This window comes from Lissotriton helveticus, chromosome 5_1 (assembly GCF_964261635.1).
Source record: "Lissotriton helveticus chromosome 5_1, aLisHel1.1, whole genome shotgun sequence".
Classification (NCBI taxonomy): Eukaryota; Metazoa; Chordata; class Amphibia; order Caudata; family Salamandridae; genus Lissotriton; species Lissotriton helveticus.
This window is the reverse complement of record NC_136065.1, coordinates 366,276,693-366,304,138: the sequence shown is the minus strand read 5'-3', so window position 1 is coordinate 366,304,138 and position 27,446 is coordinate 366,276,693. Positions and strand designations below refer to the sequence as shown.

Below are 27,446 nucleotides of genomic sequence, written 5' to 3'. Positions count from 1 at the left end.
CACCCCCCCTCCCCCCATTTTAAACACGCAAGACTGGATTACTTTTTTGTATCATCTTCGATTCAGCAAAAGTGTCAAATAGACAGACATCCCGTATTTGTATCCGACCACAACCCGCTTGTGTTGGAACTGGTGGGGATGGGAGTGAGGCAGAAAACCTCAACTTGGACCTCCGAAAGAGTTACTCCTCGACTAAAACTGTAGGAAGCACATGGAGTGGATACCGGGGTTTTTGAAGGTAAACGTAGAAACAGCTTCCCCAGTCAGATTGGGATTCCCTTAAAACTGGCATCCGGGGGGGGGGGGGCATTCAATTTTTCTTAAATAAAAGGAATGATGAAAACGGAAGATTCAAGTTCTCCACCTAAGACTTGCACAAGCAGAAAAAACCCTGAAAAAAACTTGTAGTGGCTGTACAGCTAGGGGACGGGGTAGAAGAGGTTCAAATTGAGTTAGCAATAGCCAAGGCTGCATTTAGCGAAACCCTCATGAAGAAATTCGCGGACAGAGCCATTATCCATTAGGAAAAGGTATACGAGAATACCGAGAAAATAGATCATCAACGGGTGGAACGAACCCGGCAGGAATATGTACGTAGGGAGATCACTAATATCAGGGAGCCTAATGTGGGTATAGTTACAGACTCTAAAGGGATTCAAGAGGCTTTCCAGAAATTCTATAAAAATCTGTACACTGACGAATTTGAAGGGACAGGCCCCCAGGTTCAGATGCTCCGTCCATCACCACCCCCTTTTGTACCACTTTGTTCGCCATAAGATGGCAGGGTATGCTGAGACGCGAGTCCCTTGCTCACTTTGCCACTGGATTCAAGCAAGTCGGGCTGAAGACGGCTGAAATGCCAGAAACCGGTCTTCGGAAGCTTGTTTCCGGTCCGGGGAAGGCATGTCTTGGCAGTTCGGGCTGGACTGTTCTCATGAGGCACAGGGTCAGACTGATTTGCATATGGCCATGTCTGAACTGGGGTGGCAGAGTGGGCTAAAGAACGGTGATGGATTAAACCCAGATCTCTTGACTGGGTGTGAGTGTTTGATTGGTTCAGATGCTCCGTCCATCACACCCCCTTTTGTACCACTTTGTTCGCCATAAGATGGCAGTGTATGCTGAGACGCAAGTCCCTTGCTCACTTTGCCACTGGATTCAAGCAAGTCGGGCTGAAGACGGCTGAAATGCCAGAAACCGGTCCTCGGAAGCTTGTTTCCGGTCCGGGGAAGGCATGTCTTGGCAGTTCGGGCTGGACTGTTCAAGATCAAGCGTATAATTAATCAGCATTGGCAACTCATATCGGATGATATCGACCAGTCTGAAACTCCCCTACACGCTTTCAAGAAAGCTAGAAGCATCAAGAACTTTGTAGTACGGTCACTCCTTCCAATACCTGACGAGCCCACTATCACTTCATTGTGGGATTTACCTCCAGTGGTCGGTCACTCCAGATGTGGCCATTGTAAGGCCTGCGACACTGCCATCCAGACAAAGGAATTCCAACATCGTCAACACAGAATTGTGCTCAAGACACACAGCAATTGCAACTCTTCTAATGTTATTTACGCAATAACTTGCCCGTGTGATAAAATCTATATTGGGCAAACACAGCAAAAGGTGAAAGCTAGAATCCAACAGCACATGAGTAGGATTAGATGCGAAGTACAGGGGGCTCCCCTAGTAGACCATTTTAAAGGGGCGGGACATTCCCCGGATAGCCTCAAATGGGTGGTAATAGAGAAAGCTGCTCTGGGCCCACGAGGTGGCAACATCACGGGTATCTTAAATAAACGTGAATTGAAGTGGATGTACTTCTTTGACTCTATTGAAACTGGCCTGAATGAGCATGATAGCTCGTTCTCACAATTGGCAACGTTACCTTGATTGGTTCTCCCCCTACATCTAACACATAATATGCATTTAGGGTCAACTGGCCTATACTTTTGGTACGCCATCTATGAGTATGCCAAATATCACTAACATCATGAATATATATCACCATGAACTGAACTGGCCTTTACCCTCATGTGAGAGGTACACCACAGTAATTGTTACAACGTAATCTTGAGACAGTTTCTTTTTTTTTTCTCTATCTGGAATGGCTTTTACCCCATTGCTGGAGGTACGCCACTTATACAGTTGGAGATCAATTGTTCTTTTTTACATTTCACATGACAGTAATTCTGGTCACTGATTATGTATGGCAAACTCCTACCAGGGCGTATACACTTGTACCTGTACGTATACACCTGTACAGTTACTTTGGAATGTATATCAAAACTATCATTCATTTGGTATACTATTCTTTGTGCTGAAATATTTATTTATGCAGTGTAATCCAAAGATGCTAACATTGAATTCGCCAAATAGTTTATCATTTACGAATGACAGATTATAATATCCAATTCCTCTCAGGTTTGATTTTGAACGCAACCTGAGTCTTTTGTCTACCTCTACACGCCTACCACTAACCACGTGGTACGGTTCCCATAGTGATAGGACTAACAGGAACAGCGGCTCGCCATCGCGAGTTGGAGTGGCGTCCTACGTCTGATTTAGTCGGCAATCTCAAGTAAGTCACCGATTTTGGTCTACCTTTTCACATTAACAGGGGTGGGGAATTCCTATCTCCCGACGCCCGAGACATCTAGATTTCTTAGGAGGGCAAGAGGTTTTAATTTGTATTTTGTCCAAAGGACAAGTAGACAGATTTATGGTAACACGATACACAGCTGTTCAACCCTGTAGGTCACAGCCAGTAAATAAGTTGCTCTGAGCAGTTTATTGGCAGTGAAAGGGTCAATGCAAAAGCGGGGGCCTGCATTTTAATTTCCTCAGAGCAGAACAACAAAATGATAAAGCAAAGCTCAAGGTTGGAGCAAGCTCGATAAGCTCGTTTGGCTTCCAGGCCCTCCCCTGTTCCTTTTATTTTCTTCAAGCATGAGACACACATCGAGCTTCTGCAGCTCCAGTACACTCGCAGCAATGGCATGTAAGAGGCTGCTTTTTCTGCCTCTTGGCCCCTTGCTCCGACTTGAACTGTATGACCCCTCCCCGCCTTGTATTCTCTGCTCCACTCCTGGGCCTCATAGGGCTCCAATATCCCTGCTCATCTTCAACTCACTTTAATTTCCCTTCTCATGCACCCCCTCCTTCAAAGGCTTACATTAAAGCTCATTAGTTTCCCCATGGGCTTTCATGCAGGCCTAAGGCCACCCCTAATTCTGTCCTTGCACTAGGCCTCTCATCTCACTTTGTGCCTGCACCAGGGGCATTGTGAACACACCGCTGTAGCAACTACAGCAGCTGTAGAGTTTTTGATGGGCCTCTTCAGTTTGCAGGTCCGCAGACAAAGGCCCATAATGGACTTGAAAGGGTGGGTGGAAGAGTGCGCAAAAGGATGGATGAATAGATGCATGGATGAGTGGAGTGAAAGGGTGGATGTTTAGATGCATAAATGAATAAATGAGTGAAAGGGTGGATGGATAGGTGCATGGATGAATGAGTGGATGGATAGATGCATGTATGAATAAGTGAAAGGGTGGATGTATAGAATGCATGGATGAATACGTGCAAGAGTGGATGATAGATGCATACATTAATGAGTGAATGGGTGAATGGATAGATGTATGTATGAATAAGTGAATGGGTGGATGTATAAATGCATGGATGAATGCGTGCAAGAGTGGATGAATGATGCATAAATTATTGAGTGAAAGGCTGGATGTATAGTTGGATGAATAAGTGGGGTGAAAGGGTGGATGTTTAGATGCATACATGAATAAATGAGTGAAATGGTGGATGGATAGGTGCATGGATGAGTGAGTGGATGGATAGATGCATGTATGAATAAGTGAAAGGGTGGATGTATAGAATGCATGGATGAATACGTGCAAGAGTGGATGATAGATGCATACATTGAGTGAAAGAGTGAATGGATAGATGCATGGATGAATGAGTGAAAGGCTGGATTGATGGATGAATGAGTGGAGTGAAAGGGTAGATGCATGGATGAATGAGTGGATGGTTGTAAGGATGGATGTGTGAAAGAATGGTAGGATAAGTGCAAGGGTGAATGAAGGGATGGGTGAGTGGATGGATAGGTTGAAAGTGGATTGAAGAGTGAAAGGATGGATGGCTTATTGAAAGGGTGGATTAATGGGTGAGAGAGTAGATGAATAGATGGCTGAGTGGGTGGGGATGGATGGATGGGTGGCTGGGTAGAAGGGTTGATGTATGGATGGGTGGACAGTTGAGTGTAAAGGTGGATGGAGGGATTAGTGAAAGGGTGGATGGATATATGATCGAAATGGAAGATGGACGGGTGAAAGGGTGGATGGACGAGCAAAAGCATAAATAGAGGAAGTAAAAGGGTAGGTGGATAGATGAGTGAAAAGGAGGATGGATGGGGTGGATGGATGGATGAGTGAAAGGATGAATGGAGGGATGAGGGAAAGGGTGGATGAATAGGAGTGAAAAGGAGGATGTGTGGGGTGAAAGGATGGATGAGCAAAAGGATGGATGAGTAAAAGGAAGGCGGGATGGATCAGTTAGATCGATAAGTTTGGAGATGGCAGGATAGGTTTGAACTGGGGCTTCCTGAACGCCCCGCTTTAGTAGCTACAGTAGAGGTAGAGCTCTTGATGGGCCTCTTCTGTCTGCAGCTCGGCAGACAAAGATTCGTAATTAATGTGAAAAGATGAATGGATGTGTGGGTGAAAGGATGAGTAAGTGGCAGTGTGGCTAGCTAGATGGATGGATGGATGATTGAGTGACCGGGATGGTTGAGTGACGGGGTTGGTGGAAGGACAAAGGATGTTATAATGAAGGAAAGTGTGAATGAGTGGATGCGTTACAGGGTGTAAGGATTAGAGAGCGGATGGATGAGTGTAAAGGATAAATGGATGGATGAGTGGAAGGAAGGATTGTTGGATGGGTCGAAGGGTGGGTGGAAGGACGAGTGAAAGGGAGGGTGGATAGATGGAGTGAAAGGGAGGGTTTATGGATGAGCGAAAGGATGGTTGAAATGGATAGATTTGGAGATGGATGGGTAGGTTTGGATATGGATGAGCAGATGGACTGACGAATGAACAGATGGACGAACAGCTTGGTGAAAGGATAATAGATAAACAAATGAATGGGTGCCAATGTAAAGGTTAAATGCTAGATATCAGTGGGTGAAAGGATGAATGGATAGATGCTTAGATGGAAGAGACAAGAGAGCTATTCTGGCGAGGATTCCAATGACTTTTTTCGCTTGGTTGGTGTCATAAGAACTTTGGAACAACGTGGGGGGTATTTTAATTTTCTGGTTATTCACTTGGCCTACACTATGCTTCTTTCTCTACCTTGGGATTATCAGGTAGGCGTGGTGCTGTATGCCAGCGCGTTCATACTAGACTGCTAGTATTTGGTCTCATAAAGGCCACATTGCCATAGAAATTCCAGCCACTGAACAAAGCTACTTTGTAAAAGAGCAGAATGCTGTGACACACAATGAAGCCAGCTCACAGATAGGAAGAGATAGCATTTTAATAAAAACGAAAGGTCTTTGGTTAAATCAGATTTAATTAGGGGCTCAAATGTGAAAGTCACAAAAGTGCACCCATGATATATGTCCTTGTATTAATGAAGATTTACATTTTTCATGTATTCACATGAATTTCCTTAAGTATGCCAGGAAACCATAGTCCTAGAAAATATTTGTGAATTGCATCTTAGCATGAGCAAATATGAATATGCCCCAGCGGAAATCTGTTGAGTGTTTGCAAGTTCACTTTTTCTCCAACCACATTTTTCCCAGCCCTGGAAGAAACTTTAATTCTGCCATTGTCAGGGGTAAATTGCCGATCTTTCTCAGTATGGGAAAAGATTAGAGAAGAGCTGGCGAAAAACTCCAAAATTCAAATCCTTCTATAGTATTAGCATGACATAAGCAGAGAGGCTATTATCAGAGCTCTTCTATAAAGAGATTGCCGCCATTATTTGACGGCGCACTACATGGCACCAAAGGGACAAGTGGATTTTGTTACAGGACATGTAGATTTATGAAGCTACTTGTCCGATGGACAAGTACATATTTTATTAAATTCCACACCCCTGCATTAAGGTTACCATCTAGTCACTGGGATTTTCGGCCACTTAATGTACACTTGTTTACTCTACTTAACAGATACCCCGGACTTCAGAATTATCACCGGCCCCAGTTGCGTCTTCCCACGTTCTCGGGTAAGCCGCCGGCTTTTTCGTTTTTAAAACATGCGATGTTTTCACCATGTCTGTAATGATTAAGAGTGACTGGCTCCCCTTTTGACCCACAGGAACCAACAATTGCCTTATAAACTGCTCACTGCAACCCGTGGCAACACTTATATTTACCACGTGGTAAGTTAGTTTATTTTAAAACTATCCGTGTTGCCCTTGCTTTGCTTGTTAATCCTATCCGTGGTGCCCTGTGACTAACCTGGGGCCTCATCCTACGTGTTCCATTTCAGACACGAACTTTCCAACGGGATCCAATATGATGGTGGCTCTCGACCACGTTCTGTAAAACCGCGATACAAGGTATTCAACCACCCAATACTTTCTCGCTATTGAGAACGCCATAGTCACCTTCCCTCCGGGCCATTCCTTCGGCCCCTAACGCTCTTTCCCATAATTGTGATTTTTATTCTTTCAGATGGGCTTTGCCCCACCCTGAATCCTTCTATTTATTTTTAATTTAAGTTCAAAAATGACACTCGACGGTCCCTGATATTCAACCAATCACTATAATGATTTATCTAATCTACCACTTGCTCAATTTTGTGTGCGTACAATGGTGCAGTTAACATGAGGCATGTCCCATTATTTTGAAATTTAATTCTACATTTTATACACCGAATTAGGTTGCCTGCCCCACTTCTTTGTCCTGATGAAGACCCCACAGCAAGGGCACAACTAATCCCTGCAATATTTAGAGGGTCAAAACGTCGACAACCACCTAATTGACCATCAACTTCACGCCACCATTTGTTTCATTCATTGTTCTATGTGAAGTATGATCCCCTGATCCAATGTCATGAACCATTGGTCCACTGTACTGTATATGATTCATTAATACAGTTTCTTTGATTCATTGATTTTACTGTCACGTATTCCTTCCATCACCTTATCCTCACCTGATCACCTACCACCACCTCTCCCCCCATTGTTCCCTGGGGCACTGTACAACCAATTGTAAATATTGATTTGTTCTTCTGTATATTCAGTATACCGAGTCCCATTGTGAATAAAACAATGTGGATTCATTTATTGTTTGGATTATTTATATTACATCACACTTACGCTGGGACCCCCTTCCTCCTAGTACTGATTTGCATATGGCCATGTCTGAAGTAGGGTGGCAGAGTGGGCTAAAGAACGGTGATGGATTAAACCCAGATCTCTTGACTGGGTGTGAGTGTTTGATTGGTTCAGATGCCCCGTCCATCACCACCCCCTTTTGTAACACTTTGTTCGCCATAAGTTGGCAGGGTATGCTCAGACGTGAGTCTCTTGCTCACTTTGCCACTGGATTCAAGCAAGCCGGGCTGAAGACGGCTGAAACGCCAGAAACCGGTCCTCGGAAGCTTGTTTCTGGTCCAGGGAAGGCATGGCTTGGCAGTTCTGGCTGGACTGTTCCCATGAGGCAAAGGGTCAGACTGATTTGCATATGGCCATGTCTGAACTGGGGTGGCAGAGTGGGCTAAAGAACGGTGATGGATTAAACCCAGATCTCTTGACTGGGTGTTAGTGTTTGATTGGTTCAGATGCTCCGTCCATCACCACCCCCCTTTTGTACCACATGTTCTTGATGGGGTCATCGACGCTTACGCTGGTCCAGGCTAGCAAGGGGACGTGGTCGATGGTGTGCGGAGGGTCTGTTGTGTTGCTGTCTGTTGGGGCTGTATGGGTGTTGAAGCGGTCATGGATGTCTGCTATCTTGCAGTGGAAGAAGGTGGCGAGGGAGTTGAACAGGGCTTGCGACAGCGGGATGTAGTTGGTGTTGGAGCTGGGGTTGGAGAGTTCCTTCACGATGTTGAAGAGCTCCTTGCTGTCGTGTGCGTTGTTGTCGAGGCGGTCTTTGTAGGAGGTCTTTTTGGCGGCCCTGATGAGGTGGTGGTGGTTGCTGACGGCGTCCTTATGTGCTGCGTGGCCATCCGGAGTTTGTTCACTGTGCCATTTCTTCTCTAGTTTCCGGCAGGCTTGCTTGGAATCTAGGAGTTCTGGGGTGAACCAGCTGGCCCTCTAGCTGGTGTCTCTGTGGGGGGAGGGGGGGGGGAGGGGGGGGTTTCAGCAGGGCGAGGGTGTTGGCGCAGTGCTCGATCCAGCGTCTGAGGTTGTGGGCAGCGACGTCTGTGTTGGAGGGTTCGGTGGGTGGGCGGAGAGCGAGGTTTGCATGTAGTTGGTCTTCAGTGATTTTGCTCCAGCAGCAGCGGGGGAGCTGTTGGGTGCAGTGGTGTGTGGTGGGTTTCTGGAAGGTGAAGTGGATGCAGCGGTGGTTGGTCCAGAGGAGTTCGGTGGTGTGGCTGACGGAGACGTGCAGGCTTGAGGAGAAGACAGGGTCGAGCATGTGGCTGGCGGAGTGGGTGGGTGTTGTGATGAGTTGTCTCAGTCCGAGGTTGTTGAGGTTATCGATCAAGGTTGTGGAATTGTTGTCGTTGTTCTCAAGGTGAAAGTTCAGGTCTCCGAGGAGGATGTAGTCGGTGGAGGTCAGGGCGTGCGTGCTGATGAAGTCGGCGATGGAGTCGCTGAACTGGGGCGGGGTCCGGGGTGGGTCGTTAGACGAGGGTGCCTCTGAGGGTGGAGTTGGGGTCTGAGTGGATCTGGAAATGCATGTGTTCGGCGGTGCTAAGCGTGTCGTCGGTGCTAGTCGAGACCCTGATGCTGTTCTTGTGGACGATGGCGATTCCTCCTCCGACTCCGTTGTTGCGGTCTCTGCGGGTGATCTTGTAGCCATCTGGAATGGCTATGGCGATGTCGGATGCGGAGGAGTTGTTCAACCAGGTCTCTGTCAGGAAGACGATGTCTGGGGAGGTTGTGTTGAGCAGGTCTCAGAGCTCGACGGTGTGTTTGCATGTGGAGCTCGTGTTCAGTAGTATGCATCGGAGGTGGTTGAGGTCTTTCTTGGCAGGTGGTTCCTCGGCTCTGTGGCTGGTGTAGCTGCAGTTCCGGCAGGTGAAGGGACCATGTGTGCATTTCGAGGCGGCCTTGAAGCAGTTGTGGGTACGTCCGGGGTTGAGAGCGTGCAGAGTGCTGGCATCGTAGTGGCGGCGGTCGTCGTTGTGGCGGGTGCGGGGGCCAGGGCTTCTGGTGCCGGGCACGGTCCAGGCGTGGGCGGGCGCAGAAGGGCTTGCCGCGCGACAGCGGCGCGACCGCGCAGCGGCCGGCTTGTGTGGGGAGGCGGGAGTGAGGAGCAGCTGGGAGGCGATAGGCGGGGGCAGCGAATGAGCAGTCAGGGGGACGGAGCCACAGGGGACACGGGGGCGGTGAGGGGCGACGAAGGAACAGAAGGCAAAAGGGCAGAACAATTGAGGGGTAAACGAGTGGCACAGAGGGCAGAAAGGTCACAAAAGGTGTAGGAGAGTAGGGTCTGCTATCCTATGGTCACCCCAATTTTTGCTTTTTGCTTCACTGGTTTTCGACCTAATGTGGCTGTGTGCCTGCTAATCAGACCCACAGCCTGCTGTTCTCTCTCTAAATTCACATACATGTACTATAGGTACATGACCAATTTGGTACTGGACACCTTGTCAGCCCATGTACCATGCACTATAGGTGCTCAGGGCATATGTGCATCCAAGGCCTACCAGGGGCTGCAGCATATCTTTTGCCACCCCTGGCTGGTACTTAAATCGACACAACTGGCTGATCACTTAGCTGGGGCAAGGTGGTGTAATCACCCCTTGCTTAGATATAGTATACCTATATCTGAACCTATATCTGGACACATATATACCTATCATTCACTCCTATGGCAGGCCTTAACAATCCTGGAGGCAGAGTGCTTGGTTTTATGTGAGATGGTGCTCTAGCATGAGCTGAGCCTGTCTGCAGCGGTCGGAACCATTTCCTTACTGCTCTTCCAGGATATTGCCATACCATATACTCTTAAGTGCATTATAATCCTCGTGGTTATTGCTAACTTTGGTTTACCTTTATCAAAACATGTCATGTTTGGTGTCATACACTGTAGAATACTACCCCCTCGCCAGTTCTGGCGACGGGGGTAGTATTCCACCCTTCTAGAGGGAGAAGACATGTTACTTTACTTTAAACGCGGTTAATCCTAACCAGAGCCTCAGCATCACAAAATGGATGCTGCTGCCCCGACACAAGTCTGACCTCCTGCTTATGACCGAAACTTGGCAGGGGAGGCCTGGACAAAGGGTTTCCTGTCACAGGGAGGTGCTACACCACCCCAGACAGGAGATAGTGGATTGGAGCAGGGAGGGTTGAAAGAAACTAGACACTGCCTGGGATGCAAAATACAGTCAAACCGGTTCTGGAGCACTCCAGCCCCAGTCCTGGCGCGAAACTGGATAAAGGGAAAGGGATGTAACCACCCCCTTCCTGGGTCCCACCCATAGGAGGGACCTAGCAGGCAATCCAGCCCCCAGATTTGGAATAAAGGTGGGAGCAGTGCCAATGCACATCAGATTATCCTGACAGAAACTTATGAAACGAAACTCTGGACCCTTCGACATCCTACTCGACGTAGAAGACTGAAGAATCTCTCATGTGGTCAAGGAGTGACCACCCTGTGTAAACAGGTACCATCCAGCGCCTCACCGTTTGCTTTGTTGCAGTTCCCGCCGGAGCTCGAGCGACAGATCGACAAGACCCAGCTTTCCTGCCTTTCAACAGCCCGATCCACAGTCCCAGCGAATCTGAGACCCGTGGAGGCGACCTGAAGCGTGGGGCCGGCCATCTTGGAAAAACCACGAAGTGCTGACCGTGCAGCTCCTGAGGCTCCCTCGACGCTGTGCATTGGAGTTTGAGAAGCTCCAGCCCCGAGCAGCTTTTGCACCGAAGCTCACCCCTCCACATTCGAGTGCTGCGTGGGGCCCTTTTGCATTTTCCTGCTCGACGCGTTGGTCCGGTCGCTTGCCCGTTGGCTAGTGGCCCCAGTGCCGACAAACCTTTGAATTTGCTCTGCTAGTCCGGTTGCTCCAGACTGGCCCTCGCTCCCCTGAAAAGGAGCTCCCGCTCTGACCTTGCTGGTCCGAGTGAGAAGCGATCTTCGAATCCTGCGTGGGTTGCCCTTGCCAAGGCTTGTTAACTCCGATCCGGAAGCCGACACCGCCAACAGCGAGAGCCTTCGTGGGACATCTCGTGATCCACTCCTGGACATCCTCGGTGCCCCAGAGTCCACGTGGCAGCGGAGACAAGCTTCACGACAACCACCTGATTGCGCCCGACATCGCCTGGTTCCTTCCTGGTTCCTTCCTGGTCACTGGCTAGTGACCCAGACTCTGTCCCCTCTGCTTTCAGGTCCTCTACATCTTCGATCCACCCTTGGATCACACCGGACACTTCTCTTCTGGCCGCCTGCAGCATCTTCATCTCCAGGCTCCATAGATCTACACGACGAAACCCGACACGCTTTTGCACCTGTGCACCCGCTTCCTGTGGGTGAGGTAACTCTTGAACGCCGGTGCTCCTGTAGTGGTGTACACTTCTAGTGTCTAAGTCTAAAGTTTTGTCCTTCTAGTCCAGTCGGAAGACTCCTAAAACTTAACTCGATAACTTTTACGCACCATTGACTTTGCATTGGTGCATGCTTGTGCTTTTAGCGCTGCACCCGAATCCCGCGGGCTACTCCCGTCCTAACTGCTGTTAGTCCAGTGTAGTCCCAGCGATTCCCAAGACCCTAGGCCTTACCACTGATCGATTAGTGATACTTATACCACTTTTTTGATATATGGTTTGAGTGGCCACCGGCCTCATCCATAAACGTGCAACTTTCATATGTTATATTGTGCTTTTGTTTAAACGCTTGTGCTTCTATACTCCTAAAGAGTACAGGGGATTATTCTGAGAATAAATACATATATTTTTATAATATATAACTTGTGTGGTGTCCTTTCATTTGATATTACAGGATTGCATATGGTAAAACAGCTGGCTTCACATGCCCTCTTGAGTTAAGCCTTTAGGCTGCTTAGTCCATGCTACCCCTAGGATAGCTTGTCTTTTTAAGGTTGACTTACAACCACCACCATAAGGGATTGTTTGGACTGATACAAGGTGCCCACAGAATTGTGGACATCATACATCAGGCCAACTTCTCACAAAAGGGCAAAAAGGTTACAAGAATACAGGGGTAAACGAGTGGCACAGAAGGCAAAAAGGTCACAAGAAGGGCAAAAAGGTCACAGAAAACGGGGGGAAACGAGTGGCACAGAGGGCAAAAGGTCACAAGAAAGGGCAGAAAGATCACCAAAAACGGGGGGAAACGAGTGGCACAGAAGGCAGAAAGGTCACAGAAATGCAGAGCCAGCTAAGCAACAGAAGGTAAAAACGGGCAGAGAGATACGGTGCAGCGAGGGGAGCAGAAGGAAAAACCAGGAAGAGAGACACGGGGCAGCGAGGGGAGCAGAAGGGAAAACAGGGCAGAGAGACAGGGGGTCAGCGAGGGAGAGAACGGGCACAGGTGGTGCTGTGCGGAAGGGGAGCGACCTTCCTGGAAGGGCCAAGGGTCGCTCTCCTCACCGCGCAGCGGGCGGCCTATATGGAGAGGTGGGAGGGAGGAGCAGCTGGGAGGCGGGAGGTAGGGGCAGCGAATGGGCAGTCAGGGGGCGGGGCTGCAGGGGACGCAGCGGCGAGGGGCTACAAAGGAAACAGAAGGCAAAAGGGCACAACAATTGAGGGGGAAACGAGTGGCACAGAGGCAGAAAGGTCACAAGAAAGGGCAGAAAAGGTCACAAAAAACATGGGGAAACGAGTGGCACAGAGGGCACAAAGGTCCCAAGAAAGGGCAGAAAAGGTCACACAAAAGAGGGGGGGAACGAGTGGCACAGATGTACAAAAGTCACAAGAAAGGGCAGAAAGGGTCACAAAAACGGGGGGAAACGAGTGGCACAGAGGCAGAAAGGTCCCAAGAAAGGGAAGAAAAGGTCACAAAAAACGGGTGGAAACGAGTGGCACGGAGGCTTAAAGGTCCCAAGAAAGGGCAGAAAAGGTCACAAAAAATGAGGGGAAACGAGAAACCATTTTTAATGGGGGTAATCCACCAAAGTCTTGGGCAGAAGCAAAAATGACTGTTTCCCCAAAAAGAACAAACCAGTTCAAGAGCTAGGCTCTTAACGCTTAATTACCTTGGTTAATTGCAACGCTAAGGCTTACTCAAAGGTGTTGGCCTCTTGACTGTCCTGAGTGATTGATAAAATGGTGGTAAATTATCAGCATGGATTTATCCCCGGGGAGACAGACTATTGACCACATCAGAAGAAGAATATCCTTAGTTGATGCAGGACAAGTGTCAGGAGATTCTATGGCGGTAATCCTGCTTGATGCAGAAAAAGCATTTGAAAGGGTCTCCTGCCACTTTCTGTGGATTATAATGCGGAGGAAGGGGATAGATCCAAATTTCATCAGGGCAGTCAGAGCCGTATATATAAATCCAGTAGCTAGAGTTTGCATTAATGGGGAATTATCTAGACCCTGAGTATTACAAGGGGAACGCGGCAAGGCTCTCCATGCTCCCCATTGCTCTTTGCACTGTATATAGATCCCTTTCTACAAAAACTGTAAGCTAACCCAAGCATACCTACCGTAATAGCGCAAGGCTATAGTGCCACAGTTTTGGCATATGCCAATGATGTGGCAGTGGCAACCCCCAACCCTGAGCTTGCTATAAAAGCTATAGAAGAAGCAACTGTTTTTGGGAAATTTTCAGGGTACTTCTTGAATAGAGGAAAAACGCAGATAGTGATCAATGAGCACATTAAAATGATGGATAGCAGAGTAGTTGAGAGTGCTAGCTATTTGGGAGTTAAAATTAGTGCCAACTTGGATGCTATTGTAGATGAAAATCTAACGCCTGCAGCGGAAAAAAACAAACATACATTGAGGAAGTTGGATAATTTACACTTAACGTTGGTGGGTAGATGCAATTTAACCTCTTCGATGCTCATGACGGAACGGTTCCGTCATGAGCGTCGGTTGGACGGTGCTCATGACGGAACCGTTCCGTCATGAGTCCGTTGGCCCAATAGAACCTTCAGCACAGCGCGAAAATTTGCACCGCGCTGAAGGGGTTAATAAAAATGGTGCACTTTCCCAAATTAATATACCAAAGAGAGCCATTCCCCCTTTTTTTCTAATCATTGGTTTAAAAAATGTGAAAATATATTCTCACATTTTATTTGGGCTTATTTGAAACCTAGAAGGTCAGTTAAACTGCTGACAGTCCCTAAAGAGCGCTGCGGGCTGTCATTACCCAATTTAAGGCTATATTATTGGGGCATGGTTTTAGTGCATTATACGATTCTTCGGAGGGAATTCTCCATAGACGATCCATCGATGAACCCCTCTCCATTTGAACTGATACTTGGGGTTGAGGCCTGGGATGCTTATGGCAACAGCTAGAACTGGGAAGCTATACAAGGGTCAGATTTAAGACTCGTGACTGCCTATAAAATATGGGAATCTATTAGTCGCCTTTATAGGATTAGGCAGGCTCAATTTTTATACCCCACTTCAGGGGAATGAAAATCTACCAGTGATATTCTCCGATTCATGCAGGACTAAATGGCGGAGGTCTGTGATTAATAAAATAAGTTGTTTTTATTCAGTCTCAAGTTTCGCTTCGTAAGATAAACTTAAGACCAAGTTTGATCTTACACAGAGAGTTTTTAAAATTCCTCCATACAAGGGTTTTTTACAGAAGGGGGGGGGGGGTGCAGGGAAAATAGTTAAAAATGAATTGTTGGAGAAATTAATAAATGGAGCCCTCCCCCTCCGTATTGGGACTATATATTGCTTTTTAAATGGTTTAATGAAGGATGATATGGAGAAGTGTTCTGGAAGGTGGCGAGTTAAACTTGATATTACAGATAGTCTGTTTCACCAAGCTTTTTTAACTGCACAGACTGCACTGATGTCAGCTAAACAGCAGGTCCAGTGCTACAAAATGTGTTTCTCTTGATACTATACATCATACCAAATTTCAAAGTGGGGAGAAGGGAAAGGAACGCGGTGCCCATGCTGCGCCCCTCACAAGGCAGATATTGTCCACGTTTGCAACATGTGTGTCTCTTTCAACGGTCATTAACCAAATGGGGGAATTGTTTTAGAGGTAAGTTATGCCTAAAAGTAGTTATGACACCAGCGCTAATCCTATTGGGTACACAAGAGGGTGGTAGTACCAATGAGGGAAGAAACCTATTAGGTATTTTAATGGCTATATTTAGGCTATGTGTTTCCTCGGCCTGGCTGGATCCAGATCCCCCCCACTTTAAAGCAGTGGCTGGCCCGACTGTTGTCTATTTACAATCTTGACAAATCTATTTATGCCGGGAAAGGCTCCAGGGCAAGGAAAAATGGCCTAAAAATATGGGAGCACCTGTCCAGTTGGGTAGAGCAAAAGATGAACTACACATGCACTTTATAGGATTGGCCGAATAGAAAAAGTGTGTTTACCAGCTAATTTAATTATTTTTCTAGGAAAAGCCTATGTATTTATTCCACTTTTAAGTTCTGTATTTCATTTGGTTACTAATAGATCCCAGTTTCCCCTATTTCTGTTTGTAATTTCACAGTGTGGGGCTGGGTGCTTACAATTGTGAAAAAAATCAATTTTTTGCCCGGAGGTTCTAGGGTACAGGGAATAAAGCCTAAAACATATGGGAGTACTAGTCCAGTTGGACAGATCAAAAGAAGGGATGAATTACACATGCACTTTATAGGATTGATTACATAGAATAATTGTTTATACTAATTAACTGAATTATTATTTTAGGAAAAACCTATGTATTTATTCCTCTTTTGAGCTGTGTATTTAACTTAGTTATACACATTGATTGGCTATGGATCCAGATTCCTTCTGCTTTTGTATGTAATTTCACTGAGTGGGGATGGAAAGGGTGTGGGTGTAGGAGGGGGAAAACTTGTACCTAAAAATCCTTTCAATCATTTTTTTTTTTTTTTTTTTTTTAAGTTTCAGCACAGCTTATTCAGTCCTTCTCTTCTTCTGGTCGGTTCCTGTCTGAGGTGGCAAGAATCAGGGTTGCACCTAAAGACAAGATTAAGGGGCATTACAGGTAAGTAAAGGTTGGGACCAATGGGTCCCTTCCTTGGGGTTGGTACACCCCCTATTATGCCACCCTCCAGTCGGAGGAGGGCATATGCCTCTCTGGTTGGCCTGGTCCCCCCATCTGCAAGATGGCGGGGACAGAGTTGTGCATCACCTCGCCTCGCCTCCCCCACCCGAGGGGTGGGGTTGGCAAAGGTGGGCACACCTCCCTTCCTCACTTGGTTTTCCCACCGATTCTCCAGCCTAAAGTGGGGGTCAGAACCGTTGGGAGCCAGTTTCTGGAAGCCGCAAAGGGCTGGGGTAACTCACAAAGGCAGCAAGAATTTGAAGCTTCCCCTTTGTGGACCCTGCCCATCCTGAAGGAGGATGCTTGGCACTTCGTCCCAGGATGTGCATTGTTTCAGACCCCCGAGAGCAGCAGGCTCTGGACCCAGGAGTCCAGAAACATGTCTGGTGGTGGCAGCTCGCGAGCAGCCACTCAGCCAGGACACTAGAGAGTTAGGACGTTTTTCAGGGGGCATCTCTAAGATACCATCTGGGTGCATTTTTCATTAAATCCCACACTGGCATCAGTGTGGGTTTAATGTGCTGAGAAGTTTGATACCAAACTTCCCAGCTTTCAGTAAAGCCATTATGGTGCTGGGGAATTCCTAATGACAAACTCCTAGCACCATATACTCTCAATGGCATTACTGCACTTAAAATGCCTAAGAATTGGCTTAGACACTGTAGGGGTACAGGGCTCGTGCAACTGGTATAGTGCACCCAGGTAGAGGGGTGACTGATCTTTGCCAGGGCAATGGTTTGTACGCATGGCACACAGGGATCTGTGCCATGTCGACTCTTTGTTCTGCACCAAAACACACAGCCTGCAAAGGCAGTGCGTGTGTGCATTAAGGTACAGGGCCTCTAAGGTGGCACAATACGTGCTGAAGCCCTTTGAGGCCTTCCCTGGCCACAGTGCCCTTGGTATTTGTGGTATCGTTTACAAGGGACTGACATGTGGCTAAATAGTACCAACGGAACCATCTAGGCCGTTCGCTTCAGACAAGATTTCTTGAAAATGTATTTGTTTAATATTTAGCTCTTGCAGGATTCAAACAAGACATTATGAAAGAGAACCTGGAAACAGATTAAAGTTGGAGTGTTTGATAGTGTCGGGGGAGGGGGTGAAGGTCTATACAAATTAATGTAATTAGAAACTTTAAAGAAATTTATGCTGGACACTGCATACATGATTTGTTTTAAGCGGTCTCTGAAAATATCACTCCCTTTTTCATAGCTCAGTCAGCAACCATATTGTTACATCTAATTATAATCATCCTATTTTATTTATTTATTATTTATTTTTATTGATTTTCAAAAATACCAAGTTTAAGAAACATAGGCATGTCAATACATTATATACAATGAATAGCTGCTTCTTTCTGAACAGGAGAAAAATTACATATAGAGCAGTTCAGATCAACTAAGCGACCGTTATTTGATCTATTCAGAAGTGACCTCAGTCCGGGCACGCTCCGGGGCCATATCGACCGTATGGTCAAATAGATAAGCTGTGAAGGGAGCCCAGAAGTCTTTAGGCCTCGATCTGGCGGGTAGTTCTTCTTCGTAGGTCATTAAGGGGTCTCTGCAATATACTAGATCTGTAATCCATTTCTTGATCGTTGGATCTCAGTGCAGTGATACTCTACGCTTTGCCATGGGCAGAGCTATTGCCAGCAGTAGCCTCTTCGCTGTTGGGATCTCCCGAAGGGGACCCAGGAGACACACTTGTAGAGAGCACTCTATTTCACACTATGTACTGTTGACTGGAGCATGAATTGCTACCCTTCTAAACAATTTCAGGAAGTAGGTTGTGTTTAACATTTCACCTCCTGCACCAAAAAACAAACAAAAAAAGACACACTGCTATCCACGATGACCCCTAGACATGCCATACCTGCTTTCTTGCCAAACTCTCCCTCCAGCTCTGCTTGAGCACCAGTCAGGGGAAGATCCACCATCTCCATAGTTATTACCTCAGCCAAAGACTCCTCCCGACTCCACAAGGGTTTTCCTGAAAATAAAGATAGAATTTTACACGCAGGATTGAAGGGGACAGTTAATGCTAACAACCGAGAGCACCAGGAGGTACACTGGAATACATGAAGCGGAATGGATGTATCTGGCCTTGTTAGGGGATGAATAGAACATTGTGGGAGGTTGGACATAGGTGCATTGTCCAAAATGTAAACCGGATTGAAATGCATGGTCAGGATGCCACATAGCATGGAGGTAGCTTGCTAGGTAGAGTACTTGACAGGAAAGTGATAGATTGACAGCAGACAGCTGAGATGAAGCTACACAGTGGAAAGGTGACACGAGATAGAGGTACAGGGTCATGGAATTAATATTCATGAGAATGACACTAAATGGCAGGGAGCTACACATCACAGAGCAAAAACATTTTATAGGAAATAAATGGATTTCAGCAGAATTTGGTGCTTTCTAAGAGTACCTTTACATTTACTTCAATTTATAGTCTGGAGATCACGTGGGTGAGAGATAGAAAAGACACCATGTGGGTATGGCTAGCCAAATATTACACACAAAAAGACAAAGAAGAACCCTGCTTTCTACTGTACCTGGCTGCTGGAGAAAAAGCAGCAAGTGATCCTCTGTCTGCACCAGGCTTCGATATCCCACAGAATCATCCTTCTTCAAGTATGCCTGGATATAAAGCTGAAAACAGAAAGCAGGACATTAGAAGGTAATTTTCTGCCTGACAATAACACGGACAATGTGAAGGAGGGAAGAAGCCATTACTAGTGGAGATCTTTCTGGGCACTTTTTGTCACAGTGGAAAATTGGAAAGGACTACAGTTTGTAAAAAGAAATCCCGTGCAGCTACTGTTCTGTAATAGAAAAAACAGTACACTGTTCCAGAAGAAGGCGCCGCGCCTCTAACCCCAGTAGTGGCAGGCCAGCCCCGAAGAGCCGCTCCAACACAAAGGAGTGCTTTTTGCACAGGGCGTTGACAGGGCAGCGAGGGGTGGGCCCAATCGACTGCCTCGAACGAGGGGAGGCAAGGGAGTGCCCAGATGGAATCGGGTACGCCCAAATATAAAAGGAACAGGCAACACAGCAAAGAGAGGAAAACAAAGAGGAAACCATACAGCGACTGTACCTTGAGCAGCGGGAGAATCGTTCACCAGATGTTCACAAGCTCAGGGGAACGCCCTATAATACCCTGAAGGGCACTTTATTTGGCATATTGTTCACCTCGTGGTGGCCACATGATAGCCGGCCCACCACCAACCATACCAAAAGACTGTGGGGGAGCTGCAGGTGTGGCACAGCCACCCTCAACATATTTAATGATAGTGCTCACCTTGAGTTAATAGGGTCCCACAAAGAAGGACCAACCCAGAATCTTCTTTACAGTTTCAAACACTCCCCAGGGTGGAGCATGTGCTCTGAAGCTGGAATTGATGCGCCCAAAAGGGCCAAGTTTATGGTCAAAGTGACTGTGGCCTAAAGGTGTCTAAAAGAATTACTGTGCTGTTCAACACCCTCTAGGGGTGAAATCTGTGGTAAAATACTGTGTTATCACAATGGGATGCTCTCTAGGGGCTGTTTTTATTATTGTATTTCCAATGGTTGAAAGTATTTAGAAAACAAAGGCTCATGGTAAAGTTAGTTTTGTAAATGTTTCATTGAAATAATTAATACGTGCATTCACACATGGTTTTCATTATAGCGTTTACTCCTAAAATTGTGGCTGTTGACATGTGATATATTGATTTTGACCCCTTTAGGGGCTCAGAGTTGATCATGCAATGTCAGAGGAATTTCCACCAGCATTATGTATATTTGTAAATTACTGCATAGTACTGATTAGCGTGTATGTAATAAATGTACTTTTCCAAAATAAAAAGCACAGACAGGACAATTATTTATGGAGTGCTATTATTGTGTGCCAGCAAATGTGATTACTAGCCCACACCACCTTCCTTAAGTAGGCCTTGGAGTGCTCTGCTCCGCTACCTTGAGAGAGATGGGCGCTACAATGGGGTGTTTGGTTCCCAGTGGAGTGCCGAGGCGGACCCATTACTTGTTCAGACCACACAACTAATGGCCCGTTTCCTTACGGAAGCCAGAAGGGGTTAGGTTATGAGACCATTGTTCAAAGTGTTTTAAGAAGTAAAAAATAGAACCGTCTGTGAGCTTCGAATTTCACCAAGGTGAGGGAAAGAGAAAGGGAAGAGAGAAAAAAAGTTTCTACTTTTTACCAGCTTTGGTTTCTTTGGTACGCGTACCTACCCACCAAATCCCTATTTATTCCTAAAGTATATTCATCCTTTCACCTCAAAAACAAACTTCACCTGCAAAATGGTTTTCCACAATTCTCTTCTGCACATAGGGCTCTAAACTTATGGATGTCACATACTGTATAAAGTTTGATGCTGAAATAAGTCAGATCAGCGCTTTAGCTCTTTACATTTCAAGAAAGCTACATTTCTCCTCCCCCCAAAAAAGGCATTGCTTGCTGGATTACATTTAGATCCAATTTCAGCCACATCAAAGCGGTTTTACCTTGACCCACATTATGGGCTCAATCGGTGCTCTTTTAGTGGTAGTGTGGTTGAGCAACCCTAGGCTTATCGAGGAGGAGTGTTAAACATTTGTTGCATAAACACAGTCAGTAAATGATACACACACTCAATAAGGAGATCCACACCAATATAGAAAAAAATGCACCTTTTTAGATCATTTTTGACACCAAGAACTTCAGTATGGAGTAAGACATTTTTTAATGACAGTTTTGAAGAAAACAGGAAAACATGCTTGTACTGTCTAATGCGGTAATGTTATCCTATGGGGAAAACACATACTGCATACGGGTACTTAGCAGCGACTTTCAGTACCAATCTTTGGGAGTTGGGGTAAATATGAGGCAAGGTCCAAGGCACATCAAAAAGGTCATCCCAGTAGGCTCTGAGGCATCCGGGTTCAGAGGTGCCTTTTGGCTTTGGGTGCCCTGATGGTTTCAATGGGAGGCGGTCCTGGGAAAAGAGGATGCAAGCTGGCACTGGAGGGCCAGTCGGTCCACTTCTCCTTGGGCTGTAGGGCTTGGTGCAGTGGTGTCTTTAGGCGTCGGGTCAGTACTGTAGGAGATAATTGCGGTTGTGGGGTCCTGCATAGAGAAGCTGCAGGCTGTGACTGGAAGTTCAGTCTGGGTAAACCCAAGGTGGGGTTCGACTGTTGGGTCTCAGGACGTCGCTGGCCGACTTAGACTCGGGCTGGGTGAACAGGTGCAGTGTTGCTTGCTGGTGTCAGATTTTCACAGTAGAGTCCTCACGATTCTTCTTGGGTGCCTGCAGGGAACTAATTTCGCTACTCCACAGGAGAGACTGGTTGCTCCTTGAAGTGCTGGCAGTATTCCCAGGCTTGTGGAAGCAGAGCAGTTGCAGGATGAGTGGTCTCTGGCGAAATTGTAGGGGACAGCAGGCAGGATGTCAGGGCTAGCACCAAGCCAGTTGCTGCTTCTCAGTTCTTGCTCTTCGCGGCCTTTCACTGTCCTCCTTCTTCGGTCATATCCAATGGACTACTTACCCTTGGGGGTGACTACACCCTCTAGATGACTAGTTCCTGTGGGAAGTGGGAATAAACCTGTCCCAGAGTTACCAATTCTACCGTCAACAAGATGGTGGCATTTTCCTAAGGGGGGGGCACACCAGGCAGGGGTTGGCATTTCCCCTGTCTGGGGAAGCCTTGGGTCACATATGAAAGGTGACAGAGGCATTGGAAGCCTCCTGCTTTGATTACTTAGCATTCCTGCTTGGAGGAGGCGACAACACATCTGGCTAGAGCAGGCATTGTTTCTGCCCTCAGACAGCATAGGTTCTCGCCTGCAGGGGGGTCAGAAACCTATTTTGGTGGCAGGCTGGTCAACACCAGTCAGTCAGCAGAATTGAGGCAGGTATCAGTGTGGGTTTATTAATTCAAGGAGTTTGATACCTAACACTATAGATTTCAGTGAAGTCATCACATAGCTGGCAAACTCATTTTCACCAGTGTACAGCATATGCACTTAAAATGGCTACCCTGTGCACTTGTGATATCTAATGGACTTAGATATCACAGGGCCATATTTGCTCATGCAGATATGCCCACACATGTAGTATAGGGCACACTGCCTAGGGCTGTAAGGCCTGCTGTAGGGTGGCTTACCTAAACTGCAAGCAGTGTCTGTATACATGACACAAAGGGATGCGTGCCATGTCGTGTTTTCACTTTTATCTGCACCAAGACACGCATCCTGCAATGGCAGTCTGCATGAGTTTGTGGAGGGGTCCCTTAGGGTGGCACAATACATTCTACAGCCCTTAGGGACCCTCTAGTGCCCATGCCGTGGGTACACAAGGTACCTTTTACTAGGGAGTTAGAGGGGTGCTAAAGGTATGGCCAATAAGGGGAATAATTGTGCAGTTTAAGGCGAGAGATCTGGCACTGGGGACCTGGTTAGCAGGAACCCAGTGCAAAATAAGTGGGAGGTCACCATGTCAACAAGCATTGGAAATGCAATAGGTCTCGCATTAGAAAAGTTGGAGTTATTGGTCTTGTAAATGACATATTTTATTTATTTGTTGGTTTTTAAAATTGCTAAATTGATGGCTTTGTCATTTACAATGCCAATAGTTATAACTTTCGCGAATGTGACACCTATAGCATTTGGAATGCAACATGTTTTGTATTTACGTGACTTAGATGGCAGCTCTGGTCGTTAGGCCACATCTCTAGAGAGCAGGAGAGTGCAGCAGGGGAGAGAAGCACAGCAATGCAATAGGTCTCGCATTAGGAAAGTTTGAGCTATTGGTATTGTAAAGGACACATTTTTTATTTATGTGCTTGTTTTGAAAATAGCGAAATTAATAGCTTTGTTATTTACAATGCCAATAGTTTTATCTTTCGCAAATGTGACACCTATTGTAACACAATATGTGTTGTGAGGGTGAGTGAGGGTGAGGGTGAGGGGTTGAGGGTGAGTGAGGGTGAGGGGTTGAGGGTGAGGGGTTGAGGGTGAGTGAGGGTGAGGGGTTGAGGGTGAGTGAGGGTGAGGGGGTGAGGGGTTGAGGGTGAGTGAGGGTGAGGGTGAGGGTGAGGGTGAGTGAGGGTGAGGGTGAGGGTGAGTGAGGGTGAGGGTGAGAGGGTGAGTGAGGGTGAGGGTGAGAGGGTGAGTGAGGGTGAGGGTGAGAGGGTGAGGGTGAGTGAGGGTGAGGGGTTGAGGGTGAGTGAGGGTGAGGGTGAGGGTGGGTGAGGGGTTGAGGGTGAGTGAGGGTGAGTGAGGGTGAGGGGTTGAGGGTGAGTGAGGGTGAGGGGTTGAGGGTGAGTGAGGGTGAGGGGTTGAGGGTGAGTGAGGGTGAGTGAGGGTGAGTGAGAGTGAGGGTGAGTGAGGGGTTGAGGGTGAGGGGTTGAGGGTGAGTGAGGGTGAGGGCGAGGGGTTGAGGGTGAGTGAGGGTGAGGGTGAGGGTGAGGGTGAGGGTGAGTGAGGGTGAGTGAGGGTGAGTGAGGGTGAGTGAGGGTGAGTGAGGGTGAGTGAGGGTGAGTGAGGGTGAGTGAGGGTGAGTGAGGGTGAGTGAGGGTGAGTGAGGGTGAGTGAGGGTGAGTGAGGGTGAGTGAGGGTGAGTGAGGGTGAGTGAGGGTGAGGGTGAGAGTGAGGGTGAGTGAGGGTGAGTGAGGGTGAGGGTGAGGGGTTGAGGGTGAGTGAGGGTGAGGGATGGTGAGGGTGAGTGAGGGTGAGGGTGAGTGAGGGTGAGGGTGAGTGAGGGTGAGGGATGGTGAGGGATGGTGAGGGATGGTGAGGGATGGTGAGGGTGAGTGAGGGTGAGTGAGGGTGAGGGTGAGTGAGGGTGAGGATGAGGGTGGGTGAGGGTGAGGGGTTGAGGGTGAGTGTGAGTGAGGGTGAGGGTGAGTGAGGGTGAGGGGTTGAGGGTGAGTGGTTGAGGGTGAGTGAGGGTGAGGGGTTGAGGGTGAGTGAGGGTGAGGGTGAGTGAGGGTGAGGGTGAGGGGTTGAGGGTGAGTGAGGGTGAGAGAGTGAGGGTGAGTGAGGGGTTGAGGGTGAGGGGTTGAGGGTGAGTGAGGGTGAGGGGTTGAGGGTGAGTGAGGGTGAGGGGTTGAGGGTGAGTGAGGGTGAGGGTGGGTGAGGATGAGTGAGGGTGAGTGAGGGTGGGTGAGGGTGAGTGAGGGTGAGTGAGGGTGAGTGAGGGTGAGTGAGGGTGAGTGAGGGTGAGGGAGAGAGAGGGTGAGAGAGGGTGAGTGAGGGTGAGAGAGGGTGAGTGAGGGTGAGTGAGGGTGAGTGAGGGTGAGTGAGGGTGAGTGAGGGTGAGTGAGGGTGAGTGGGTGAGGGTGAGTGAGGGTGAGTGAGGGTGAGTGAGGGTGAGTGAGGGTGAGTGAGGGTGAGTGAGGGTGAGTGAGGGTGAGTGAGGGTGAGTGAGGGTGAGTGAGGGTGAGTGAGGGTGAGTGAGGGTGAGTGAGGGTGAGTGAGGGTGAGGGTGAGTGAGGGTGGGTGAGTGAGGGTGAGGGTGAGTGAGGGTGAGGGTGAGTGAGGGTGGGTGAGGGTGGGTGAGGGGTTGAGGGTGAGTGAGGGTGAGGGGTTGAGGGTGAGTGAGGGTGAGGGGTTGAGGGTGAGTGAGGGTGAGTGAGGGTGAGGGTGAATGAGGGTGAGGGGTTGAGGGTGAGTGAGGGTGAGGGTGAGTGAGGGTGAGTGAGGGTGAGGGGTTGGGGGAGGGTGAGGGTGAGGGGTTGAGGGAGGGTGAGGGTGGGTGAGGGGTTGAGGGTGAGTGAGGGTGAGGGTGAGTGAAGGTGAGGGTGAGCGAGGGTGAGTGAGGGTGAGGGGTTGAGGGTGAGTGAGGGTGAGGATGAGTGAGGGTGAGGGGTTGAGGGTGAGGGGTTGAGGGTGGGTGAGGGTGAGTGAGGGTGAGGGTGAGTGAGGGTGAGGGTGAGTGAGGGTGAGGGTGAGTGAGGGTGAGTGAGGGTGAGTGAGGGTGAGGGTGAGTGAGGGTGAGTGAGGGTGAGGGTGAGTGAGGGTGAGTGAGGGTGGGGTGAGTGAGGGTGAGTGAGGGTGAGTGAGGGTGAGTGAGGGTGAGTGAGGGTGAGTGAGGGTGAGTGAGGGTGAGTGAGGGTGAGTGAGGGTGAGTGAGGGTGAGTGAGGGTGAGTGAGGGTGAGTGAGGGTGAGTGAGGGTGAGTGAGGGTGAGTGAGGGTGAGTGAGGGTGAGTGAGGGTGAGTGAGGGTGAGTGAGGGTGAGTGAGGGTGAGGGTGAGTGAGGGTGGGTGAGTGAGGGTGAGGGTGAGTGAGGGTGAGGGTGAGTGAGGGTGGGTGAGGGTGGGTGAGGGGTTGAGGGTGAGTGAGGGTGAGGGGTTGAGGGTGAGTGAGGGTGAGGGGTTGAGGGTGAGTGAGGGTGAGTGAGGGTGAGGGTGAATGAGGGTGAGGGGTTGAGGGTGAGTGAGGGTGAGGGTGAGTGAGGGTGAGTGAGGGTGAGGGGTTGGGGGAGGGTGAGGGTGAGGGGTTGAGGGAGGGTGAGGGTGGGTGAGGGGTTGAGGGTGAGTGAGGGTGAGGGTGAGGGTGAGTGAAGGTGAGGGTGAGCGAGGGTGAGTGAGGGTGAGGGGTTGAGGGTGAGTGAGGGTGAGGATGAGTGAGGGTGAGGGGTTGAGGGTGAGGGGTTGAGGGTGGGTGAGGGTGAGTGAGGGTGAGGGTGAGGGTGAGTGAGGGTGAGGGTGAGTGAGGGTGAGGGTGAGTGAGGGTGAGGGTGAGTGAGGGTGAGTGAGGGTGAGTGAGGGTGAGGGTGAGTGAGGGTGAGTGAGGGTGAGGGTGAGTGAGGGTGGGGTGAGTGAGGGTGAGTGAGGGAGGGTGAGGGAGGGTGAGGGAGGGTGAGGGAGGGTGAGGGAGGGTGAGGGAGGGTGAGGGAGGGTGAGGGAGGGTGAGGGTGAGGGGTTGAGGGTGAGTGAGGGTGAGGGTGAGGGGTTGAGGGTGAGTGAGGGTGAGGGGTTGAGGGTGAGTGAGGGTGAGGGTGAGTGAGGGTGAGTGAGGGTGAAGGTGAGTGAGGGTGAATGAGGGTGAGGGGTTGAGGGTGAGTGAGGGTGAGGGGTTGAGGGAGGGTGAGGGTGAGGGGTTGAGGGAGGGTGAGGGTGAGTGAGGGTGAGGGGTTGAGGGTGAGTGAGGGTGAGGGTGAGGGTGAGTGAAGGTGAGGGTGAGCGAGGGTGAGGGGTTGAGGGTGAGTGAGGGTGAGGGTGGGTGAGGATGAGTGAGGGTGAGGGGTTGAGGGTGGGTGAGGGTGAGTGAGGGTGAGGGTGAGGGTGAGTGAGGGTGAGTGAGGGTGAGGGTGAGGGGTTGAGGGTGAGGGTGAGGGTGAGGGTGAGGGTGAGTGAGGGTGAGTGAGGGTGAGGGGTTGGGGGAGGGTGAGGGTGAGGGGTTGAGGGAGGGTGAGGGTGGGTGAGGGGTTGAGGGTGAGTGAGGGTGAGGGTGAGGGTGAGTGAAGGTGAGGGTGAGCGAGGGTGAGTGAGGGTGAGGGGTTGAGGGTGAGTGAGGGTGAGGATGAGTGAGGGTGAGGGGTTGAGGGTGAGGGGTTGAGGGTGAGGGGTTGAGGGTGAGGGGTTGAGGGTGAGGGTGAGTGAGGGTGAGAGTGAGTGAGGGTGAGGGTGAGGGGTTGAGGGTGAGTGAGGGTGAGGGTGAGGGTGAGTGAGGGTGAGTGAGGGTGAGTGAGGGTGAGTGAGGGTGAGTGAGGGTGAGTGAGGGTGGGTGAGGGTGAGTGAGGGTGAGTGAGGGTGAGTGAGGGTGAGTGAGGGTGAGTGAGGGTGAGTGAGGGTGAGGGGTTGAGGGTGAGTGAGGGTGAGGGTGAGTGAGGGTGAGGGGTTGAGGGTGAGTGAGGGTGAGGGGTTGAGGGAGGGTGAGGGTGAGTGAGGGTGAGGGGGAGTGAGGGTGAGGGGGTGAGGGTGAGTGAGGGTGAGGGGTTGAGGGTGAGGGGTTGAGGGTGAGGGTGGGTGAGGGTGAGTGAGGGTGAGGGTGAGGGGTTGAGGGTGAGTGAGGGTGAGGGGTTGAGGGTGAGTGAGGGTGGGTGAGGGTGAGGGTGGGTGAGGGTGAGGGGTGAGGGTGAGTGAGGGTGGGTGAGGGTGGGTGAGGGT

At 49.1% G+C, this 27,446-nt stretch overlaps 1 protein-coding gene across 1 annotated transcript in view; it reads right to left on the bottom strand.

The window, feature by feature from the left end:
* Positions 1-27,446, bottom strand: part of EMC1 (ER membrane protein complex subunit 1) — a 320,125-nt gene that overhangs the window by 186,850 nt on the left and 105,829 nt on the right. The window contains exons 12-13 of the mRNA XM_078642497.1: positions 18,910-19,006; positions 18,225-18,341 (exon numbers count right to left, since the gene is read on the bottom strand). Of these exons, the coding sequence (XP_078498623.1) occupies positions 18,225-18,341; positions 18,910-19,006 (214 nt within the window). The remainder of the gene's footprint in view (positions 1-18,224; positions 18,342-18,909; positions 19,007-27,446) is intronic.